This window comes from Centruroides sculpturatus, unplaced genomic scaffold (genome assembly GCF_000671375.1).
Source record: "Centruroides sculpturatus isolate CEXI.00-Female unplaced genomic scaffold, Cexi_2.0 scaffold318, whole genome shotgun sequence".
NCBI lineage: Eukaryota > Metazoa > Arthropoda > Arachnida > Scorpiones > Buthidae > Centruroides > Centruroides sculpturatus.
In genome coordinates, this window is record NW_019384658.1 from 153,638 (window position 1) to 176,923 (window position 23,286).

The 23,286-nt window shown below is 33.2% G+C and overlaps 1 protein-coding gene across 1 annotated transcript in view; it reads right to left on the reverse strand.

Moving 5' to 3' along the window:
- Positions 1 to 23,286, reverse strand: part of LOC111626485 (unconventional myosin-Ib-like) — a 472,422-nt gene that overhangs the window by 29,642 nt on the left and 419,494 nt on the right. The window contains exons 23-24 of the mRNA XM_023369864.1: positions 9,029 to 9,160; positions 4,411 to 4,517 (exon numbers count right to left, since the gene is read on the reverse strand). Of these exons, the coding sequence (XP_023225632.1) occupies positions 4,411 to 4,517; positions 9,029 to 9,160 (239 nt within the window). The remainder of the gene's footprint in view (positions 1 to 4,410; positions 4,518 to 9,028; positions 9,161 to 23,286) is intronic.

The following is a 23,286-nucleotide window of genomic DNA, read 5'->3' on the forward strand; positions in this document are numbered from 1 at the left end:
ATTTAGATATAGTTAGCTGAGACTGGCATGTATTGAATTTTTTGAAATATTTTTGTAATATAAGATGTATGGTCTTAATTTTTTTAAAAATGTAAGTATATTTGTAATATATCTTATGTAAAAAAATATAATTGTAATGCCCTTCTTTAAAATATATTGTAGTAATTTAAGAACCTGTAAACCTGAAAGAAATGAATGCTGTATTTTATAAAAAGGATTAAACTGAACAGGGAAATAACAGTCCAAAATGCATCTTTGATCAAATACAGTGGTGCCTCATGCTTTGAATTAAATTCATTCCAGGAGGCCGTTTGAAGTCCAAATCAATTTTTCCCATTAGGAATAATTGAAAGTGAATTAATACATTCCCAAACCCTAAATAATAGTCATTTCAACAAACTTAAAGCAAATACATATAATTTAAAGAAAACTAATACAATTAAAGGCATCAATAATAAATTAAAACATGAAAACAATAAATAATATACATAAATACTATATAAAATGAAAATTTCATTTACTGTTCACACACCATTGACTTTTGCATCTTAAACATGGCTGCTAGTATAGGCCTAAAAAATCAAATATGAGACATTAAACCTGTTCAGGCCCATTTATTAATACAAATCTATACAATGAAGTTTCAAAGTAAATACAAACAGAAATAGCAATGTTTAAGGAATAAAAATGCAATACCATCTAAAGAGAAAGCCACCCTGAGCATTCAGACACAGATCCCAAAGCTTTGACAAGCATCTGGTACCATCCTAAAAGAAAGAACATGGTTGTTCCTTAAATCATTCCAGTACAGCAATTTAGAGTTCATCATTGTGGAAGCATTTGCTCTTCAGAAATTTCTTGGAAGCCTGAACAAATGAAAATCACAAGGTGATAGATCAGGGCTGTTGTCAAAAACATTCCAATGTTTCTTCATTAATGCCTCCTGCATGATACTCACAACATGCAGATGTGCATTGTCATAAAGAATAATCAGATGACAACATGGCAAGGCACTTCCACCTAATGGCTTGATGCAAGTTGTCCAGGATCTGAGTATAGCTAAGAGCATTAAATGTATTGCAGGACTTTTTAAACTCCAGCAATAGTAATCCTTCATGAACAAAAAAAGCTGTCAGCATCACCTTGCCCAGAAAAGGTTGTGTCTTGAATTTCTTGGGTTTTGGTGAGCTGGCATGCTTCCCATTGCATAATGGCAGCTTTGCTGGATGGTTCAAAATAATGGTACCATGTTTTGTCACCAGCCACTATGCACAGTAGGAATTTGTCACAATATTCCTCATACTGGCACAGGTGTTGCAGATATGCTGTTCCTTGTGGTTTGCAGTCAGCATCTATAGAATTCATTGTGAATGGACTTTTTGATACAATAATTTGTTATTCACAATATTCTGAACTGAGCTAAATGACACCAAACTCTACTGCAAGTGAAGGTAAGCTTCTCTGCCAATCCTCCTGTACAGCATTGTCAGTTTTGGCAATGAACTCATCAGTTGTGATAAAATGCACCAGCCCAGGGTGTTTACTGACAATCTGTCTGAAACATGCATACCCAATCCTTCATTGTTGTTTTCAATACACATTTCTCACCATACACAGTATTCAAGTGTTGATGAATTTCACCTGGCTGACAGCCTTCTGCTGTCAAAAACTGAATCACAGAATGTTGTTCCACTTTTGATGGATTTGGAATCATGACCATATTTGTTCATTGCAACCAAATTATTCATGCTCATAGCATCTCCTGCTAGACTATCATGGTATATAGTTGCCTTTTCCCCCACACGCATGCAGTGGAGTGAGCAACAGAGCCCAGATCAGTTGCTCACACCTCATATATTTAGATATAGTTATTGTTCACGGATATTTCTAAAACTTTCTCTGTCTTTCTCTTTACTTTATTGCCTACAGGAGCAATAAACTCTTTGAACTAGCACTGAAGAGGGGTTGGAGTTTATTTGAACTAGCACTGAAGAGGGGTTGGAGTATATTATACCAACCCGAAATATATTTGTAGTTCAATGAAAAATAAAAGTTAAATTTGCTAACCAGAAATTGCTGTGAGATACGTCTACCAAAGCGTGTGTTTTGGATTACAGAGACGAATTTACATTGTTAAAAATAATATAGAGTACATTTATGAAAGTTATAAAAGAAGATGTAAGGAACCAAGTCTGAGTATTATTTTTATTTACTTTTATTTTTGTTGTTTATTATATTTTTGTTTGAGGCTTATGTTTTGTTAGGACAAAGGTTTCCTCACCATTCACCTTAGAAACTTAAAAATAGAAGAGAAACCAACTCACCAATGAGAGAAAAACGCCATAGGAAAAATTCGCGCACACTTGCACTCCCGAGTTGAAAAAAGTAAGTCAGCACCAAGAAAAGGGGGGAGACTTCACAAGCACAACTTAGGAACTCGCTAAACCTTAAAGAATAAAAACATCCCAAAAATTGTCAAAAAGAATAATGTAAAAGGTTAGCGAGTATTGTCAGAAAATAGGCTGCCAGACAAATAGAAAAAAGTTTATTGTTAGCAAATAAGTATGTAAATGAGGGGAGTGATCGCATTCAGAATTGTGACGTCACCTCATAATATAAAGTCTGAATCTCAAGTGAAGAGGGACGAGGTGAGCTCCTGTTATCAACGAGCGTGGTGAGCTTCATAGCAGCAAATGAGAGAGAGGTGTCCAATAGGATAAAATAGTTCCAAGGCGATTTTGAAGTTATTCAATTTGTGGATCGACGAATAGAGAAAGTCTTGAGAGTTGAGGAAAAGGGTTCCTAGTATATTAAGGTGACGATTAGGATCTTTAATTCATAAGAATTATTGTACATAAATTAAGTTTTTGAAATTTTGTAGAATTCCAAAGGGGAATAGAATTAAGTTAGAAAATAGAATGATTTGAGTTTTGTCGGGTTGATTCTTATAGAGTTTCTTTGAATAAATTGTTATTTGATTTTTACTAAATATTGTATACAGTTTATTACTAGAACTTTTATTAAATATTTGATTTGTTATTGACAAACTTTGTCATTATTTAGTTCGGTGCACGCTTAAAATCCAGGCCTGGCATACTAACATGAATCCGCGTAAAGTACCCGTTAGGGAACAGCTAATTCCAGCACACAGTTGTGCCGATAATCGTTGTAGAAAGTCGGAAAAATAATTATAGTACTTTACAAAAGTATCATTTCCATTAGTATGTTATAATGCATACTAACAATTACACAGCAATATATTTCAATTAAAATATTATATCTAGGTTTAACTATAACATGTACAGGTACTTTACTCTGATTAAAGAAAACAAGGCAGAAAACTGATTAAGATATTTAATTTTTTTTTTCCTCTAGTGATGGCTTGTGGCATCTAATACAGGAGTGTTGTCTCAAGAGGTGATATAGCATGCCACATAATACCATCATCACAACAACTGGATAATTAAAAATAACATAAAATTAAACCAAACTCCAATAAAAATATGTAATATTGGCCAATAAACAAACACTCTCAACAGCTATCATCATCAGACTAAGTCCCAGTGTTCGAAAATAGAGCATAACGTGGAAGGTCAATCTTTAAATGATGGTGAAGTGCTGTCTGATTGGTTGTTCCTATAGTGATGTATAAATAGGACCTCAAATAAAGATCTCCAGGCCTGATGTAGTGTTAGAAATATATAAAGCTTTTAAGAAAAATGTTGCAATTAATTTTAAAAATATTAACACCCTCCACTTCATCATTTAAAGATCAATGTTTGATGTTTTGTTCTATTTTCAAACATTGGTGTGTGACATGCAACAATAATAGAATTGTTTTAATTGATGCTGATTTTGATAAGAGCTTAACTTAACTTTAACTTAAAACTAATCAAAATAGTGCTGCATTCTCTTGTAACAGTACCCTGATGTTAGGTACCACAAGCTGACACTGATTTTCTCTAAACGTTCATTTTTGTGCTTACCATCTTTTACACTTGAACCTTTCATATAAGAAATTACAATGTTAAAAATACTTTTTTAAGACTATAAAACAACAAATTCTTTTTGTTTATAAAAATTTATCAAATAATGTAATCAAAATAAAAATTTCATAAAAACAAATAAAGCAATAAAGAACAACTTCACTATTAACTCTTTTGACTTAGTTCATAAAATAAAAGTGCTATAAATGCATACTTAAACCAATACATATAAAAGAACGTGCCAGTATATCAGACAAGATTATTTGAAAACTGTAGCTTAAAAATTAAAATTTAAAAGGAAAAAAAATTTTGACTATTTGCTATTTCTTTATTTTCAACTTTTTCAAGAAATTGTAAGTTCTTATATCATAAGATCATAAGAAAAACTTGTAATTTAATCAATAAATATAAATAAAATATATACCTTTTTGCATAGGAAGCTTTACGATCCTTGAATATAAAACAAGCAGTTACTTTTTCTCTCATTCTGTTTCTAGCTGTTTGATCAAATTGCATTCTGTACTTATGGCACTGGAATAATTAAGTTAATTTTAGATAACATTTAAATTAAAATTCTAAATTTCAAAGAATCAACTTTATAATTATTATTGATTAAAAATTTTTATTACATCCTGCAAGTAATTTATTGTATAAATTTTGATCAACTTTATAGTTATATCATCTGTTATGAAAATATTTTATTGAAAAATTTTATTTCATTTTCATTTAATAAATAGCATGGGTCTTTTAAAAAAGACAAGTTATTTGTTTTACTAAAATTTATTTTTCTATAAAATTAAATAATGCCTGGTAAATCAGTAAGCTTCTACATCTAGATTGGATGTAATCTTTATGCATATTCAGAATTCAACTTTTCTAAATGTGTATCTTCTTCACCAATATGTTCTTCCTTCCATTCCAATTCCAATTCTTTTTCCTCACTTTCATGTTTGCTTGTTACATAGAAAGTATGAACTACATGATGGATTAAAAAGCTATCTATGATAGACATACTTAATTTTTGTAATGCTCTGAAAGATTTACAATTCACATTTCTATTTTTTCTAAAGTAGATGTCTGCTCATTTATTACATTCTTACTAGCAGCTTTATTGTTCATTCATGTCATAAAATAAATTATATACTGGATAGTGAATAAGTTAAAAATCACACCTTTATCATTCCAGCAAAAGATTTTTAATACCATAAAAGCGTTTTCAATCGTTTTAAATGATCTTCCTCAGTTACATCAAAATAGAACATTGAAAATTGAACATAAAATAAAATTATGGAATAAATATAAAAATCAAATGAAAAAATGTGCATGTGGACTAAATATAAATAAAATAAAATAAATGATATAAATAAGGCCAAAGTAATGAAAGTGAATAAAATACAAGTTATAAGATGAACTATAGTATTATCTGTTATTATTCTTAATTATTGTAAAATGATCTCCAAGCAGTGAAAATTTAGCACCATCCTTTTCCTCCAATCTACACTGGGAGAATGTCGTCTTGTGGTTTGGAAGGATGTAATAAGCCTCTCTACCTTGCGTCTCGGTAACCTTGCTGTTTGGCTACTTTAAGAATGTAATCCAATTCCTTAATTGTATCATAAATGCTTGTGCAATGTGTATAGGCGCATTTAATCCAAGCCCTGAAAGATGCTAACTTGTTGTGCCTGGGATCGATGGATTGTCGTGGTATAATAATAGGCTGAAAACAGGGCTTCCGGTATATGTTGGTCCAGATTTCCTCTTGCTTGCAGGTGATGGAAATGTCAAGGAAGTTAATGTTAATACAGCTCTCCTGGTCTATATGAATGATAAGCCGTAAGGGTTATCATTACATACAGACACATCAAGTTAGCATCTTTCAGGGCTTGGATTAAATGCACCTATACACATTGCACAAGCATTTATGATACAATTAAGGAATTGGATTACATTCTTAAAGTAGCTGAACAGCAAGGTTACCGGAGACATGAGATAGACAGGCTTATTACATCCTTCCGACATTCTCCCAAGGTAGATTGGAGAGAAGGATGGTGCTAAATTACATCCCATTTTTAAACAAAATACATAGGAATATTGCCAAAGCTAATAATCTTCAAATTGTATACCGACATAAATCCACTGTTTACAAGCTTTTAAGAAATGATAAAAAAAAAAGAAGACCGGAATTCAATGGCGGGAGTTTATTCAGTACCTTTACACGACCAATGTTTTGATTCTAAGCTTGTTTATGTAGGAGAGACTATGCGCCATTTAAAACAAATGCTCAAGGAGCACAGGTACACTATCGATAAGAACCTTGACAGCACCGTGCTAGCATCATACGCAAGACAACAGGATTTTAATGTCCAATGGGATCAAGCTGCTATTATCAAGACTACGATAAACAGACATAAAGTGAAACATCTTGAGAAATTAGAAATCTTCAAAGCACATATGAGAACTGGATGTATAAACCATAGGGACCACAGATGCGTTATCCACTGCTTGGAGATCATTTTACAATAATTAAGAATAATAACAGATAATACTACAGTTTATCTTATATCTTGTATTTTATTCACTTTCGTTACTTTGGCCTTATTTATATAATTTATTTTATTTTATTTATATTTAGTCTGCATGCACATTTTTTTGTTTGATTTTTATATTTATTCCATAATTTCATTTTATGTTCGATTTTCAATGTTCTATTTTGATGTGTGAGGGTCGTAAAAGCGTGTCGAAATTACGACTAATTACAAACTTTAACGTCTGAGAGTTTTGAAGATAGAATCGGGTCAAGAGGGTGTGTTAATGACAGAACCAAGATGGAATGAAAACTTTTTTCGAATTGTAAAACAAATGCGACGCGATGATAAACAACAGGGGGGAATGTCGACAGAGAGAAAGAGCTTTGTCGAGATGCGTGCGAACAGGTGTCGGGTCGAAGCAAGCGAGAAAAAGGGGGGGTCTAAGAACAAAAGGGACATCTGTTAAATCCGAACGCGGTAGGGGATAAATGGCCACAGGAACATCTGGTGGACTGTTTAAGTTCAAAAATGTCTAAGAGAAGGGCCATAATGGAGAAAAATACGAGCACGAACATTAAAAGCCCCGTCATCACCTCTCTGACCTTTCCCCGACCCGGATTGGTCTCGGGTTTCGCCTAGAAACAAAGGAATGACCAATCGGGGTAAGAGAAAGGGCGAACGGGACCAATCAAAAGGGTGAGATTCGGGGAAAATCTTATAAAACCCCCAAATCTCAAGGACAAAAGGGGGATTCTCAGCCAATTCTCTTCGAGGAGGAATTCTCAGCCAATCCTCGGCAGTTCCACTCGGATCAGGTTCTCCACCAGTGACCAAAATCTATGTGCAACCGCAACATCACCAGACAGAGGCCCCTGTGCAACGGACACTCTCCTGTCAAGCCCGGGACACCAGTCAGCGCCCATTCGTCGACATCAAGGAGCTCCCACCAAAGCTGATCTAGACCGCATTGTTATTGTTATTATGTAAGTTAACCTTATGTCAAAATAAATGGTTTTCGTGTAAGACACTTGTCATCTTTCTCTCCTGCTGCCACCACCCACGTACGGTTTGATCCTAGGTTTTCCTGACGCGTAATTAACGTATTGCCCCCTAAAGTTGGCGACCTTACAGATGTAACTGAGGAAGATCAATTAAAATGATTGAAAACGTTTTTATGGTATTAAAAATCTTTTGCTTGATTGATAAAGGTGTGACTTTTAACTTTATTCATTCATGTCATGTGACATCTTAACTACTGACATTTGCTATGGTTCTATTACAGGGTCCTACAACCTTTGATCCTAACACTAGTGTCTCTCTATTGTTGTCTTGCCTTCGGTGTCAATATTCTGATCTTTCATTTCACTTTCATCTAAATACTTGTTAACTTCTTTATTCAACATTGTGAACACTTAATTGTGTGCAAATTGTCTATTTGTTTCTGTTCAACTGAACATGACTTACAGTCAACTTCACTTATATCAAATTGGTGTAATAAAAACAAGATAGCTTAGCTCTAACTTTGGAGCCAATCCCAAACTGACTTGTTTTTATACACACCAACTTGAAAAAATGGTCTATGTACTTTCTAATATACGCCAACTATCTCTAATTACTTTTAACACTTTTGCTGTTGCCGCTGAAAAAAGATGCACTAAATATACCAATTTCTTGTTTTTTTTTTTCATAAAGTATGTCACTATTATATACAAATTAAAAATAAAAAAAATTATTTTTAGTTTTAAGCAATTTTTATTGAACTATATTCGATGTGAAACTGCACAAGAGGACAAAATGACATAAAACCATTATAATTAAGTATGTCCTGGAAAAGTAAGAAACAAGCAATGAAATATAATTTATAAAATCTTTCTTACACTTCCAGATAGTAGGTAAAAGATATCTGAAAAATAATACATGTGCAATTTACCATAAACTTCCAGTGTGTGAATGATGCAAAATTGCATCAAATGGCAGCAAAAGTGTTAGTTCTGACATATCAATCCTCTTCAGAACCTTTAGACCAATTCTAATTCCATTGTATCAACTTTACTCTTTTCATATCCTAGATAAGACCCCAAAGGATTTAAAAGAATAAAGGACAAGAAGAACAAGATAATGTCTTCTTCCACACCACAATTTCACAATTCAAATGCTATCTTGCAAATCTTTTGCCTATTTTTTCTTAACCACACATCATATACTTTTCTAGCCTTTGGATCAAGTGGCTCTCTCTCAAGTATATATATGTTGTATGCTTATATTTGTATGCGCTTATGTTTGACAACTTAAAATAAATAATTATCTTTTATTTATTTCTGGACTTCATAATAAAAACTGATATAGTAAAATTTAAAATATTGATATTATATCATTTTCAAAAATGAAATAAAATATCTCAAAATACAGTATATAATAAATGAAAATCAATAATCTAAGATTCAATTTATTATTTATAAAAATATGCATGTAAATAATATATACACAAAATGTTTAAAAATAACTTAAACATACTCGCCACTTATGATACAATATTCTTAAATGATAACTTGTTTCACGAAGACAAGGAGGTGCAGAAGGCCATTCCCTACTTAAAGGAGACTCTGATGGTAAATGCTTAGATAACCATAAAAGGTAACTTTTTCTCTAAAATGGAAAATATGATTATATAAAACTAAGAATATAATTAAATTAATTTGTAATTTAAATAAGAATTATTTTTATATAAAATATCCAAGAAAAATTTAATTATGCTGATAGATTATTTACAAGTCTAAACATATTTAATTTTGAAATTGCTTATTGTATTATTGTAATTATTGTTCATTAAAATAATATGCCATTTAAATATATCATCTTTGACTCAGTTGTATTCTTTGTTTCATATTTCAACAGATATTTATTTTTCAAACATATTGCAAAAATTAGCTCATTTTACTACTAAAAATGATAATAAGTAGTAAAAAAGTATAAAAGCTGTTTAATGACACTTAAGAAGACTAAAGACTATTATTTTGGCCCTTTGAAATGGGGGTTGAACGTCGGGTTTACACCCCTACCTTGTAAAAACATCTTGTAACGACACAAGCAGGAAATTCGCTGGATGGCTCTAAAATGAATGACTTAAGGAACGGAAAGGACAGTGAGATAGACGGCAAAATGATTTTTATAAATAGAAGAAACAGAAGTAAACGGAAAAATAACAGGAAAAGGACAATGAAAAATGTCTTAGCAATAGGTACTTGGAATGTTAGAAGTTTATTTAGGACTGGTCAATTTCAAGGTCTTTAGAGAGAACTAGAAAGATATAATATAACAATTGCTGCTATTCAAGAAATATGTTGGAAAGATAGTGTTATATTAGAGGGAGATAAATACTTAATAATTCATAGTGACTATGTAAATGACCAATTGGAAACTGGATTTATGATTAAGAAGGAGCTGCAATATTCTATTCTAAATTATCAATGCATTAATGAAAGGATAACCACATGTAAAGGGAAGATTTTTCAACATCACAATGATAAGTGTGTATGTACCAACAGAGGAGAAAAGGGAAGAGGTAAAAGATGAATTTTATAGTCAGAGGAAGTCCTAGGAATAGTACCAAAATATGATGTTAAACTAATACTGGGGGATTGGAATGCTAAGGTAGGAAGAGAAGAAGTGTATCAAGGAGTCATCGGAAGAAATAACATTCATGAAAATAGTAATGACAATGGTAAATGAGAAGTGGACCTAGCTTCAGGACATAATATGGTGGTTGCAACAACAGTGTTTCCTCATAAAAGAATACATTTAGGTACATGGATTTCACTGGATGGTACAATACTGTAAACCAAATAGACCATATACTTATCGATAGAAAGCATGCTACTGATATTACAGATGCAAGATCTTACAGAGGGGCAGATTGTAGTACAGATCACTACTTGGTGAGGGAAAACTATAGACAAAAAATATCAATCAAACCAAGAAGTGGAAGGGCAAAAAGTGCTATAAGATATGAAGTCAAATCTCTAAAGCAGAAAGAAATTAAAATTTAATATCAACAAAACAAAATAAAACAAACAATAATAAAACAAAACCTGATGAAGGCAAAGGAAAGGAGACAGAGACCAAGAAACATTGAAGAACGATGGGAAGATATAAGATCAAGTGTCATCGCAACTGCAGCAGAAGTACTTGGAAGTAGTAGAAAAAAAAAGGAAAAATAGTTGGTTTGATATGGATTGTAGAGATGCATTAGAAGAAAGAAGAAATGCAAGTTTAAAGATGATACAAAATGAGTCTGAAAATAATATTGAAGACTTCAAAGAAAAGAGAAGGTTGGCATCTAAATTGTGTAAGAAGAAAAAGAGAGAATGGCTAAATGCAAAGCTAAAAGAAATGGAAGAAAATAGAAGAACTAATGAAATAAGAAAATTCCATATAGAGGTTAGAAAAGAGAAGAAAGGGTTTCAACCAAAAATTGGTTTCTGTAAAGGAAAAGGAGAATTAATTGGTGAGAAAAGTGAAATTCTAGATAGATGGACTGAATATTTTAAAGAACTATTAAATGATGGAGTAGAATCTATAGGGAGTCAAATGGAAACAAAAATAGACAAAGAAGCCACAGGGGTAGATTCTGAGGAAGAAGGAGAAGAATGTGAAAATGGGGGATGTAAATATCCAAGAACAATCAAATTGAGATGGGCAATAACAACTCTAAAAAACTTTAAGGCTCCTGGGGAGGATGGAATAGTATCAGAAATGATAAAAGCAGATGGTGTGAAATTGGAACTAGAGATAGGTAAACTCGTTAAGAAAATCTGGAAAAGTGAACAGATACTACAAGGTTGGAATAGAGGAATAATATGCCCAATACACAAAAAAGGAGACAAACTAGATTGTGGTAACTACAGAGGAATTACTTTATTGAATGTAGTTTATAAAATTTTTTCAAAAATATTAGCAAAGAGGTTAGCAGTATACATGGAAAATATAGTGGGAGATTATCAGTGCAGTTTTTGCAATAACAGATCAACTATAGATCAAATCTCCACAATTAGGTTAATTCTGGAGAAATGCTACGAGTATAATATCGAGATACACCAACTTTTTATTGACTTCAAAAAAGCTTATGATAGTATTAGAAGAGAAAAAGTTTGGGAGAGTCTCCAGGAATTGGGAATACCTCAAAAACTTATAAATACAGTAGAACCTCGATTATCCGGACTAATTGGGGATGAAGGTAGTCCGGATAAGGAAAAATCCGTATAATTGAAACAAATACTTTAATTTGTCTTTTAATGATAATACAACACATTTTCTTTTCGATGACATATCGGTATTATTAAAAGTAAATACTGTATTTAAATTGTGATCAAATTTTCAAGAAACAAACGTTCGTATTGAATTTGGACTACTACTGACCAACACTAACAGACTACCTATTGTTTAAAAGACCCTCTGGTGGCTCAAGAAGACGGATTTTATAAAATAAAAAGCAGTTGAAACTGCATTTTTATGAAAAAAATTTGACAAACTATTTATCGTTTTATGACGAGTAAAATTTTTTCGTCGCGTTCACGGCTTTTAAGTAATGCATACCCTTCGAGGTGCGAGGCCCTTCGGACCGCGAGGCATAGGCGGTGGCCCACGTCGTCCATGCCTTACGCCACCCTTGATAATAGAAATGATGTAATTTGAATATAAATTATTTATAAATATGTATGTCAAGTTATATTTTTATTACTGTGTAAAATATATTTATGAGTTTACGACCACTGTGCTGAGTGAGACGTTGTTGAAACAAAAAATGTTATGCATTCCATCAAGTACATAAACAGTGTCATAATTCGCCAAGTGCAAATCAGCAAATTCGTAAAATTTTTGTTTATTTTGAACAATCCGGATAATCGAAAATCCGGATGACGGAGGTCCGGATAATGGAGGTTCTACTGTATAACAAAGTTAACTTTAGAGAAGACAGAAGGCAGAGTTAAGATCCAGGGATATATGTCAAGAGCATTTGCAATAAAGAAAGGACTCAAACAGGGAGATGCACTTTCTACAGTTTTATTTAACTTAGTATTAGAAGTGGTAACAAGAAAAGCAAATGAGAAAATGGATGTAGATGCAGGAGGAATGATTTTTAAGAAACATTTTACAGTGCTTAGCATTTGCAGATGATATAGTTATATTGGGAAGATCTAAAGAGGTAATTGAAGAGGCATTTAAAATAATGGATGAAGTAGCAATAGAAAAAGGCCTAACAGTTAATGATGAAAAAACAAAATATATGAATCGAAGTTTAGACTATTTACAAAAAGTCAAAATAACTTTTTGAGTCTATCTCGTAACTACCACCAGAGGGCCAGAAGCAGTTTTAAAAAGTGGATAAAAATGGAAATGGTGAAGAATTTCTTTGTGTTTTTAATTGTAAAAGTGTCAGAGACCTACAAGGAAAGGCTGACACTTGATCTTTTTTAACCTTGTGAAGTTTTTTTTAACCAATTTTTACCTGTGTTTTAAGAAGAGTTCTTCAAAGCAAATTTTTTTAAGACTGTTACTTCTGTGATAGTGTAAAAAAGGATAAAGATAGACTCAAAAGTTATTTTGACTTTTTGTAAATAGTCTAAACTTCGAATTATGAAGAAATAAATCCTGAGTTATTACAAAAATTGTAAAAATATATGAAGTTAATTAGAAAAGATTGTCAGGGGCCAAGTGGACAAATTCTACATATAAAGGTGAATAAATTTCAATACTTAAGAACTCAGCGAACAGAAAAGAACAAAATTCATGAAGAAATTAAGGCAAGAGTGACAGCAGGAAATATAAGCTATTATACTTTAAGATGAATTCTAACATCAGAATATATAAAACTATTGCATGACCAGTAATCATGTATGGATCCGAGGCTTGGACACTGACAAGTAAACATGAAGAATAGTTGAGAGGATTTGAGAAGAAGATTTTGAGAAGAATATATGGGTCAGTACAAGAGGGAGGAGAGTGGAGAAGTAGTAATAAGGAACTTGAAGATTTATATGAAAATTCTGATATTGTGACAGAAATCAAAAGAGAGAGATTTTGATGGATTGGGCATTTGGAAAGAATGGACCCGAAGAGAAAGGTGCATCAAGTGTATAGAGAAAGAACAGAGGGGAGAAGGTTGAGAAGGAGACCACGAAAAAGATGGGATGAGGATGTGGAGGCTGATTTGAGAAAGATGGGTGTGAGCTGCTGGAGAAGGAATGCTCAAGAGAGAGGAATGGGTGAAAATTAGGGTTTCTTTTCCGGGATCTCCGCCATTTATCCCCTATGAGAAAAATCCTGGGAAATTTTATTTTCCCAGGAAATCTCGCATTTCAATAATAATTTATCATGTCAGGTTTTCTTTCTATTATTTATTATATGAAAAGTTGCATCTTGAAGACTCACCTAAGAGAGAAATTTTGAGGTTTTCTGCTGCATATTATTACCTATGTTTTACAAGTCTCTACTTGTTAGTTCATGTAATATCTATGTATTGTGTTTGCGCATCATTAAACAGCATAGCACTCGCTGAAAGTAAGTATCACTCATCGCACTTTAGTTTATTTTTTATTTCATCTTTAGAAATAAAATAGTATTTTTTTTCGTAATCATTAAAACTCCCAACGAAACGCTTTATTTTACTTTCATCTTATAATGTAGGAGAACATAAATTAATTGAGCTTAACGTGTCCATATGGGTGAGATTGGCCCTACACTTTTAGTTACTTACTAGAAAGTAAATTAAATTATTCAAATTTATAATATTCCTGTATGATCTTTTTTATCCATATAAAATTCTATTTTACTATCTCATCCCGGAATTTCCCGGGATCCCAGGAAAAGAAATTATTTTTCCTGTAATCCCGCTGTAGGCAAATTTCCCGGGAAATGAGAAACCCTAGTGAAAATCCTGGATGAGGCCAAGGTCCTTCAAGGACTATGAGGGCCAGAGAAGAAGAAGAAGAAGAAGAAAGACTATTACTACATACAGTAAAACCTTCAAAGTTGACATCCTCTCCAACCTAACCATGTTTAGAATAAATGAGTGATTGTACATATCTAAATACAGTGGGTGATCGGTTAACGAACAGATCGGATAACGAACAAATCGGACAACAAGCACTTTCTTGAAATATTTTTATGTTCAGACAACGAACACCCCACAGAACAAACACAAGAAGCCACGTAAAATAATGAATACTGATTGGTCTTCCCTTGTTTTCGGGCAACAATTCGAAACTTTTCAGAGTGTGGGAGACGTCGACATCGACGCTCAAGCCGTTATATACTGATCGGATAGTATTCCTCTGAACTTTGAAACTCTCCCTTGTAATTCCAGCCTTTTATTTTTCTGACAGAAACAGTTCTTTTATGTATTTGTGAGACTGTCGGGAGGCACTCATTAAGTTTTGCATCTGTTTTTCTTTTCAAAAGGTGAGAGTATAATAGCAAAGGTAGAGAGTGGGCAGAAGATGCCTAATGTTGCTGGGCAGTACGGCGTGAACAGGTCTACAGTAACAGTAGATCGCAGTTCAATCTTATTTAAGAAAAATACTGTATAATCAAGAAGACTCAAGCAGCTAAAGGAGTAACAAAAATCACATCTGAGAAATAAAGAACATCAAATAGTTCATAATGGAACCTGAAACGGATCTGACGACAGAAGAACGCCAAGAACTCTTGAATGAAGAACACCTAGAAACTCGGCGAGATATGTTTTCTTCTGAAAAAGAGGATTAATGCCAATATCTGTTATTAAAGATCCTTTGAAGAAGTGGGAGGATGTCAGAACAATGGTCTTAGAATGGCATCCAAACCAGGTTGAGGCTTGGGGATTTCTACAATTGCAATGCTATTAATTCGACAATCGACATTAGACAGATTCTTTAACCCTTTCAAATGGAAAAAACATGACTAATAAAAATGCAAGACTGTGTATGTATGTATTTTTATTATTACATATAAATAACGTAATAAGAAAGTATATATTTTTTTTATTTTTGGGGGTCTCCAGAATGAATTAATTAAATTCCCATTAAAACCTATGGTAAATCGATAATCAGTTAACGAACAAAGTCTTGGAATGGATTATGTTCGTTAACTGATCACCCACTGTATATAAAATTACTTGTCCTGACTGACTGATTAATCATTGCCCAGAGCAAACCACTGAACCTGAAAAGATGAAATTTTGTACACAGTTAGGGTACATCATGAAAACGCACACTAAGAAGGGATTTTTCAAAATTCCCCCACTGGGGGAGAGGGAAAGGATTAAGGCTTAATGTAAAGAATGGCTTCTACTGTACTATTTTAAATGCGATTTTTTGTTTTCAACTACATTTAGTTTTCATTGAGTACTTAGGTGTATTAAATTGATAACATTTCAGACATTGTTATAAATATTTTTACATATTTCGATTTTTTAACCAAATGTTCAAACCATTTTAAATTCAAATTTGTTATTGCATATTGGTTCGATTATAGAATGATTGTAAATGTTCCATAAAATTGATCAAATTGAAAATAGTTCATTTGATTCTCAGCAATTCTCATCATTCTCAGCAGAAGGTGTTATATAACAATTACTATGGCTGTTGAAATACTGAATATAAATGGAGTTTACTTGCAAAACCCATGTGGGTGAAGTTGCGGGTAACAGCTAGTTAGTACATATAAAAATGACCTCTGTATTTGCCAATCTCTCTAAGTTGTACATTGACCATTTTCAACCATAACATTTGACCAATCCTGTCCAATGATAATGGATAATTTTGAAATTTTCAATAAATAAATGAATGAAATAAGTACAAAAAAAATTGCTGTTATCAGCTGCCGTCTTGATATAATTTTTGCTCTCGTATGTATATGATTATTTATTTCTCTGTTCTTATTTTATTAAACAATATTGAGAATTAAATTTACTATGTGAAAAATAAATTTAGTCTAACTCTCATTCCATTTTCCTCATTCTGCTTTTGCTTCTGCTAGCAAATGTCTATCTGAACTAATAAATAAACTTAGGAGTTCTCTAAAGTGAATAAGAAAACCAAGAAATTGACTCTCAAATTTTCTACTTGCTTTGAGTTTATTTTATCATTTGTTATAATATCCAATGACATGGGTTTGAAGAGTCAATCCTTCAGCTCTTATTCTCTGTAGAGTATTGTATCTTGTTGTAAAAAAATGAACTTCTTTTCTTTATATAATAATAAAAGTCTGAGGTATTATTATGTCAGGCCATCAAGATAAGATAAGGGCCATGAGCAAGCAGGGATGAAAATTTCAGCTGTGTTACAGGCAGTTTTTCAATGGATATTTTTATATTATACATTGCTGGAATCATCTTGTCAAGATCATTCATTTGGTGTTAAATCTGTTTTGATCAAGTAATTTTTTGTTGGGTTATCATTCCCATAATTTACCAGATATCTGCTGCCTTCTCTGGAGTATAATTGGTCAGTAAGTGTTATAACATGTTAGATTTTTTATTTTTCTTATTGTGAAATGTACTTTCTTTTTCTTTAAGATTAATATACAGGTTGTCTAAAGAGAAACCAAACTTTTGCTCTAGAAATGAAATTAGATGGTGCAACTAACATTAATGGTCAAATTAAAAATTTTGAACGTTATATTATCAATTTTGTGCAATTAGATTTGAATCAGTTCATAACAATTTTCTGTGTGATGTGAAATATAAAGGTTATTTCATGACTTTTGCCAGAAAATTGCAATGAAGCAACATGCCAACATAAAAGTTTTGGTAAAAGTTTTCTTCAGTTTTACACAGAACTTAAAGTTACTGAAAGAAGTATACAGGGATGATTGCCTAAGCCGGACACAAGTTTATGACTGGTTTCATCAATTCAAAGATGGCCGTGAGTCAATTGAAAATAATCCGAAAAGTGGTCGTCCAAAGATGTCAACTACAGACAGTAACATTGATAAAGTGTGACAAATATTAGGAAAGGATCCGAATGTGACATGTAGAATGTTGTCAGAGGAGTTGGGAGTGTCAAAGGACTCTTGTCTAGATAATTTTACATAATCATTTGAACAAATGTAAGGTTGGTTCTCGCTTTGTTCCACACTCACTCACTGAAGATCAAAAACAAGTGCACATTCATCATGCTCAGGACATCATCAAAACTGCTCGCTGCAATCCATATTTTCTTAAAAATATTGTCATGGGTATGCAGACATGGTGCTACCAATACATCCCATTGACAAAATGTCAAAGTTCCATATGGAAGTCATCAGATGAGTCCACAAAAAACTTTGTTTCCAAAAATCACGGGTCAAGACCATGCTTGTCTGTTTTTATGATTTCAAAGGTAAGATACCTTTGAAATCATAAAAACAGACAAGCATTGCACAAATAATTTGTCCTAAATGGCCATAATGTTACTGGAGAATATTACTTGGGTATTTTGGAACATCTCTGGAACTGAATTTTATGCAGATGGCCAGAGTATCATGCTCATGGAAGCTGGACACTGCTGCACGACAATACACCCTCGCACAAGAGCACTGCTGTTTGTCAATTTTTGGCTTGAAAAGGTATTGTGACCCTAGACCATCCAACCTATTCTCTCTATTGGCCTCTTTGTGCTGTCTGAGTGGTAAAGGGCCTAAAACCACAAAAAAAAAAAAAACCTATTCTCCCGATCTGGCTCCCTGTGACTATTTTCTGTTCCCAAAACTTAAAGTTCCAATGAAAGGGACTTGCTAGAAGGACATTTCCGAGATTGAGGCTGCTGTGACTGCAGTACTGAACCAGGTGCTGAAACAGGAGCTGAAAAAGTCCTTTGAAATGGTAGTTATTCATTCTAAACATTGTACTGCTGCAGAGGTGTCCTATTTTGAATAAATAAACTAATTTATAAAAATATTTCTTATGGTTTTTTCTTCCTAGAGTAAAAGTTCAGTTTTTTTTTAGACAACCTGTGTAGTTTTTGGTTTCTCAGGTTAATTTTTGGGGTTTTGTTAGACCACTGGAGGTTGAGTTTTTATTAGTTTCAAGAACTTTTCTTTTTCTATCTTATTCATGTTATTACTTTCTACTTGTCTTTAAATTTTCACATTTGTAGGTATATTTTTTATGGTGCTATAGCCATTTTTTTCATTGGGCAAAAATTTTTGTCTTCTGTTACAAGTGGCAAGCATCAGTCTGGTTTCAAAATTTTCACAGACACCTGTTGTACCTTGGTTGGTATATGGTTAATTGGGCATGTTAACACAATTTCTTGGTTGGACAATTTTCTATATAACTAGCTGGCATTTTTACTTTCTTTTGATAATTTTTTTTAAATTAAAGATTTATGAAGTAAGCTATAGATTAAGTTAAATTTATTTAGCTAGCCTGTTTTTATTATATTTTATTTAGTTTAACTCACTTATACTATATTATATTAACTCCTTTGTTATTATTAGTTATATATGCTAATACTTAGATTGGCTTAGGCTAGCTTTTGGTATTATTTTCTTGATAATCTGGTCAAATTCTGGTTCTTGGGTTACTCATATTACCTCATTATCAACATTTTATCATGAAACCATTGAAAGATACTATTTTAAAGGAAGGCAGCTACAATATTTACATGGATGGATCCAAGCATGGTGACAATACTCATGACACAGCCTTTGTTGTTATCAACAGTGTCAATTCCATTGTTCAAAGGTCTGCCTTTAAGCTTGGCAAGCATTGCACTGTGCCACAGGCTGAGGTTTTTGCTATACTGAAAGTTGTGGATTACTGGTTCTTTGATGACTGGTTCTCAAAACCTAAAAGCATCTGTGGCGGTACGCCATGTCTTTGTAAATAGAGGTAGATATAAGTTTTATTTCTCCTAAATTCCTTTGTCTTTAACATCTGTTTCTAGAACTTTCTAACCTATTCTTTTTCTATGGGTGGGGGACCTTTGTCCAAGGACAAAGGGAGAAGACAAAGGGGACATTAAGAAGCCCTGAGGCCATGAGTAAAACGAACAAGACACTTTTGGGTCAGCGTCCGAGGTGTACAGATGTACGAAAGAGCAAGCTAAAGGTTTGTCGCCTAGTGGGACAAAAAGAGAAGGCTTGGAAGTTGTCTGTGAACGGACGAAAATTAGAAGGACACCCAGATTAAGACTTCAAAAAAAAAACGCTCTCGAATTCTCAAGAGACGGAAACGAGAGGAAGGAAATTGATTCAAGTACCAATATAGAGAAGATCGGAGACTGCCAAATTTACCCGGGTACCCCCACAAATCTGTCCTTTATACTTGTCTCTTCTCTTCACATCTCTTAATTTCTTCACCCTTCTTCCTTAGCATATAAGTTAGATTAAGGTAGATTTAAGTTAGTTGTAGTATCTCAAACCATAATTTTTCATTGTCGCGAGCACATGTCTTCTGCCTGTGAAAGCATATAGAATTTGTCGGGCGGCTTCGAACTTGTGTGCGTACTATAGTTTGGATCAAGTGTGTTTAGTGTAAACGAACCAGGTGTACGAAGGACCACGTAAATGTAATTAAATAAAAATCCTGTTTAATTTATAGTTACTTCTTTGTCATCCTTTTTTTTGTCCTCCACACCACCACAGTCTCATAAAGCAACTCCTTCCCTGCCCCGCCTATTGGCACTACAGGGTTAAAGAGACTATGCCTTGTTCATCGACTGGTCGGTACCTGACACGGTAGACAGGGACGACATAGTTGGGCCCTATGATGCATCATTCGGGCTCCCGTCCGCACCCCGGCCCAACTCACTAACTTGGCGTAACTTTTGTTTGTGCAGCCTGTACTGCACCTATGGTCCACACTACTAAATCTGTTCCAGCTCACACATACATTAAATACTCAGACTTATACCTACATGTAATAGGTATACAGACAGCGGGGTCCTTACCCGAGGGAGGAGACCCAAATAAGCCTTGATTTTTCCCATCAATTCCTTTAGTTTCATTAGGTTCCCTTTACTAGCTGCTAGCGTTCGAAGTACTTGTTCAGGGGGCTTAGACCAGTCAACTTGGTCCGCCCCTAGGCGGAAGTCCCTTGTCAGGGGACAGTCAAGTACGTAATGCCTCGCGTCGCCGCGAGGACTACCACAGGGGCAGCTACCATCTCCTTGTCCAAACTTGGACTTGAAGTGGGGGAACCTCCCGCACACCACCACACATCAATATCATCAATCAACAGCTTTCTTTTCCCTGCACAAATCCAAAAATAGGGGTACAAATATAATTCAGGTCCAATCTTCTTGCACAGAATAGTCACAAGTTTAACATCACCTTTAAATGGATTCAGAGTCATTCAGGGGTGAAGGGTAATGAGGCAGCTGATAAGCTTGCTAAGGAAACTGCAAGTTCTTCCCTCACCTCCTCGTATTGCACAATTCCCCTCTCCAAAGTCAAGAACTGGCCCTTACCCAATGGCAGGGTGAATGGGACAGTAATGTCACTTGTACCAGTAGAGTAATATAAATTTATCTCTAGCATTAAGAAATATCTTCTGTGGAAGCATTTCACTCCAAATTTTTATCTTATGCAACTACTCACTGGACAGAAATCTGAAAGCATATCTGCAAAGGTTCATTTAAACATTGATGATAGCTTCTGCCCATGTGATAATACTTCTGTTCAGAACAGCCTCCACATTCTCTTCAACTGCAACCACCTATACCAGGAAAGAAGAAACCTAATTGGACATATATTGTACAAAGGACACAACTGGCCTTGTGACTGTTGTACTTTGTGTACAATCCCAGTATGTACAAAGAACTAAATAATTTCATAATAAAGTCAAGAGTGTTCAACCCAACCAATCAAAGTATCCAGTCAGCATAACACCAACAAAGACTACAATATTGTCAGTGAGGTTTAAAACCAAGGAATGTGCATTGGAGGCAGCAGGATTTGCCACCACCATGTACTTTCTCCACTCAGGGTAGGTAATGTATAATGTAATGATACATCTACACTTTTCTGCTATGTACACTCCTCAATGTGGCTTAACATTGTACTGTCTACTGATGGACTACTTGTATGTCTCATCTTCAATCTTGTACTGTACATTTAGTGCTTAGAAAATTTATACATGTATTAATGAATCAAGTTACCACATCATTACTGTAATTCTTATGTTACATGTCTTTTCTGCTGTTATAATGGAATATGTTCAGAACTAATCATTGAGTGTTACTACTTCCACTAAACCCATCTTCATATAGTACTGTTAACATACATTAACAGTACTACATGATTACTGTTATATAATTATTTAGAAATAACCTTTTCATGAAAATGAACTATCATGCAATGTATATAAGTTTTGTATTCTAAATGTTAACATCTGTACCCAATATAATCTCCTGTAACTGTTCTTTTACCAATAAATGGGCAGCCACTGCACACTAATGTAAAACCACTAAACCTTCTACTCTCCCAACCCTCTATCAATTTCACCTTTACCCCTTCAATCCTTAAATTTTCTCTTCCATCCCTAGATCATACCACAGAGTGATACCTGGGTTTTCTCTTTCTGTATCTACCTACAAACATCTGATAAGATAATGAAATTCTGTTTCATTCATTCAATTATTATTTAGAAAAAAATGTTATGTGAAGATTCATTTTTTTTTTACTGTCTTCTAGCTTAAAAGTTATTTAATAATATTTTTATCATATAGGAGGTTAATGTAATAAACAAATATCTACACTGAACAGTTTAAAAAATGAAGTAAATAAAGCAAAATGATTATAAGTCATGTTTAGTTTCAGTTTTGTTAGCAAAATGGCAGAAACAAATGTCATTGTGTGTAAACAAAATAAAACATCACACAGTCAAGCTAGGGATATTGTTTTAAATGTATATAATTATTTTTCTTAAATTTAATATTTTATATCTTTATTTTATAATAATTACTTTTGTTATCAAAAATTTATTTTACAATGATGAAAAAAGCACAAATTAACCACCTACTAGCATTGCATTTATTGAGTCATACTGAATGTCTTAACAACAGACTAGCTATCCAACAAAGATTCTCTCGAAAAGTTCATTTTTCATTGGACAAACATATAATAATAAACGCTAAAATAATGATAAAAAAGTAGAAAAAATTTTGATGTCAATTGACAACATGCATTCAAAAGCTGACTGCTTAGCTTCTAAACAGAACCTTCTAAATAGTTCTCTGAGTGTTATTATTTAGAGAGAGAAAAATTATTGGAAACTAGAAGTTCAAGTAGGAGTATCTAATAAAAATGATTAAAGCATATATATAAAAAATGAATAGGAGAGAATTAAAGCAATGCATGCATATTAGTGTACTTTTGGTGGTTTCAGGAAAAATTGCAATGACAGATGAATGCCTACAGCACTAAAGGATTTTTCATGTTTTAAAACAAAGGGAAAACTGTTTGATGAATTCATAATGCAAGTTACAATTGGTAGATAGATAACTAGCATAATTACATAATATGCATTTGCTCTCAAATTGTCTTTTGGCCTGATGACTACGGGTCTCTTTCAAGAAAGTATTCCGATAAACATTAAATAAATATCAAACTGTTAGAATTTTTCAGAGATAAGAATATACAATTTATCAATTTGTTACAGCACAATACTTCTATTAGTTCATGGTGTTTTAGAGACATGGGATGAGCAAAATAAATAGGTTAGATATGTATTGTAGAGTTTATTTTTATGTGACATCTGTTAATTTATAAATTTTCTGAGGCCAAAAATATGGTGTATTTATAATCCATTA